The sequence below is a fragment of the Penaeus vannamei genome, chromosome 34, assembly GCF_042767895.1.
Source record: "Penaeus vannamei isolate JL-2024 chromosome 34, ASM4276789v1, whole genome shotgun sequence".
NCBI classification, from domain to species: Eukaryota; Metazoa; Arthropoda; class Malacostraca; order Decapoda; family Penaeidae; genus Penaeus; species Penaeus vannamei.
The window spans coordinates 2240126-2242625 of NC_091582.1; the positions used below are offsets into that span (position 1 = coordinate 2240126).

At 37.3% G+C, this 2500-nt stretch overlaps 2 protein-coding genes across 2 annotated transcripts in view; both read right to left on the reverse strand.

Moving 5' to 3' along the window:
* LOC113816214 (type-2 ice-structuring protein) overlaps nt 1–2500 on the reverse strand; it is a 140764-nt gene that overhangs the window by 67985 nt on the left and 70279 nt on the right. The gene's annotated exons all lie outside the window — the stretch shown is intronic.
* The window catches only part of Glg1 (golgi glycoprotein 1), a 28261-nt gene that overhangs the window by 9649 nt on the left and 16112 nt on the right, over nt 1–2500 (reverse strand). The window contains exons 15-17 of the mRNA XM_070113609.1: nt 2350–2500; nt 1784–1987; nt 1433–1552 (exon numbers count right to left, since the gene is read on the reverse strand). The exon at nt 2350–2500 is cut by the window's right edge and continues 35 nt beyond it. Of these exons, the coding sequence (XP_069969710.1) occupies nt 1433–1552; nt 1784–1987; nt 2350–2500 (475 nt within the window). The remainder of the gene's footprint in view (nt 1–1432; nt 1553–1783; nt 1988–2349) is intronic.

Consider the following 2500-nt stretch of genomic DNA (forward strand, 5'->3'; position numbering starts at 1 on the left):
CACTCAAAAAATGTGTATGCTACAAATATTATACAAAATTAGTGATGAGAAAGGGAGGTGTACATAAGGACAACCTCAGGAGGGTTTTTGTTTTGAATATTATCAAATTGCAAATTAATTTGTTTTTACCTCACTACAGTTTCTTACCTATCATAGAGCATTAATAGCATACAGCAGATTTTTATAAGTAAAATAAAAGACACTCCCAAAAATTATGAGAACATTCATTGGTACCAACTTTATCATTACCATGCTGGCTACTCTGAGAACGAATAAGTGACACCTTACTTTTTGATGTTACGAAGAAAACCCACTATTCCAATACATATAGGGCCTTGATTCATTGACCATGCACTGTACACCACTTATGCTTAGCCACAAAGTCTAGACTATTGTATAATATCACATTACAAAAAATTGTGGCCCTGTCATCATAGGGTTAATATTGATACTGATATCATCATTTTTGACTTTATAACTATCCTAATCTTATCAAAAACCAAAAATTATAAAGATAATAAGACAATTACAACAAATCTTTCAGAAATTAAGGCAAAAGGTAAATACATGAGATGCGTAGGACTAATAACTGACTCCTTGGTGACTAACCACTTGTGGGGCCATCTCTGTATAAAAACAATCAACTCTTACAATCCAGATGACGTGACCATCACATCATGAACAAAATTTGGCTTGAGGGGCAGGTGATGCATGAACAGGCCATCAAGGAAAAATATAGCTATGGGCCGGGGTGAGGCAAACTTGCTGTCATGAGCTTTTCGCCTGAAGGCTGGGGTGAAGGGGAAGAATCACCTCGAGTGCACAAAGCTCCTGGAGAGTGATTAGACTCATTTGAAATTTAGGAAGGGGCTTTTGCATTATTTCCATTGATAAAGGAGTGTGGGATATAATGTCCGTTAGCCATGACTGGGAGAGCCCCAGCTCCAAGGAGGATGCTGTTTTCATGCTGAGGGTCCTATTCTTGCATGCCATGAATGGTGATGCAGGTTGTACTCCAGAAAATTGAATATCATTATTTTTCTTTTTTTTAATTATGCAAATAACAAATTGTTACTTATTGTAATCATTACTGCACTGAATTATTGACTACCTTAAGAGATGCAAAAAGCAAATCAAATGACAAACATAGACAATGGAAAAAGGCATAAAACCTAAATAAATTTACACACAAAAAAAGAGAAAATAACAATGCAGAGGGGAGGCATAGAGTCTTGTCACTGCACAAGAGTGTTTGTTTGCGCCCAGTCTACAAGCCACGGACCCAGCAGAGTGTCCGTTCACGTAAGCCTAATACCCATACTTTGGGCAATGAAGCATACAGATCCAATGAGTTAAAAAAACAAAATCACAATGGACATATCATGTATGTCATGCCATTTGTGGTCATGGGTAAATGAAAACTTATGCTTACATCATCCTTGCAATTGGTGAGAAGAATTGGATCCATGTTATAGTCTAGTGCAGAACTCCTTGCCATGGTGAGCACCTGCACTTTACATGTTGCACTCAACTTTTTAGTCGGAAGTTGTTCCTGTTGGAGAGCAATAGGGGTCAAAATGTCTTCCTATATAGGTCATGGGGCATCACCTTTTTTTATTCATTATAGAGGTGAACATGTCTGAAAACACCTGATATAAAACATAAGTAGACAGTGAAAAAAAAAAAAAAAAAAAACAGATGAAAGACAGAGAAAAGGAAACAGAGGAAGAAGAAAACACCAGAGAAGAAAGGAAGAGTTACATACAATCAAGACAGCTCTAACCTTTAAACATTCTGTCAGTTTCCCATTGAGCTCCGTACTACTCAATTCCATTTGCTCAACCAACTCAGAGCAGAACTTGGCCATGTCACGCCTGCAAGCTTGATACAGATCTGGATTGAGACGAACATCGGTGGTCTGTTCCACCATTCGCCGAACTACAACTTGGCGACACATTGGATCAAAGTTGAGTTCACTTTTTTTTTTCTGGAAGGAAAGATAATAATGGTTTCTTATAAACACATTCGTGGAGAACGATTATCAGAATATAATCTAATATTAAAAAATAAGGTTGAATACAGTATTAAAAAATAAGGTTGGATACAGGCACATGGAAAAAGATGAAAATATAATTTATGGCTAAATTCTGTTTGTGGGCCTATGATATCCAGGCTGGGAATAATCACACCAACCAATTCACTTTTCTACATATTAGCAGCTTATTATTATTCGCTTTTAACATCACAGACAAAATTGGGACACTGGATCCTTTTCATATCATTGCTACTATAAACATGTAATAAAAACACATAATAATGCAAATCAGGAGAAAAAGCACATAAACCTACTTTTAGGCAAGAAAGGTACTGCTCAGCGGGGATGTCGTAGCAGTACTGCTGGATCATCTGCTTACATGTACTGACAAGAACCACATCAGTACCTGGATCTTGCTGTTCCTCTTCCTCTCGAAGGAATACCACACTGTGGCATTCGCTTAAC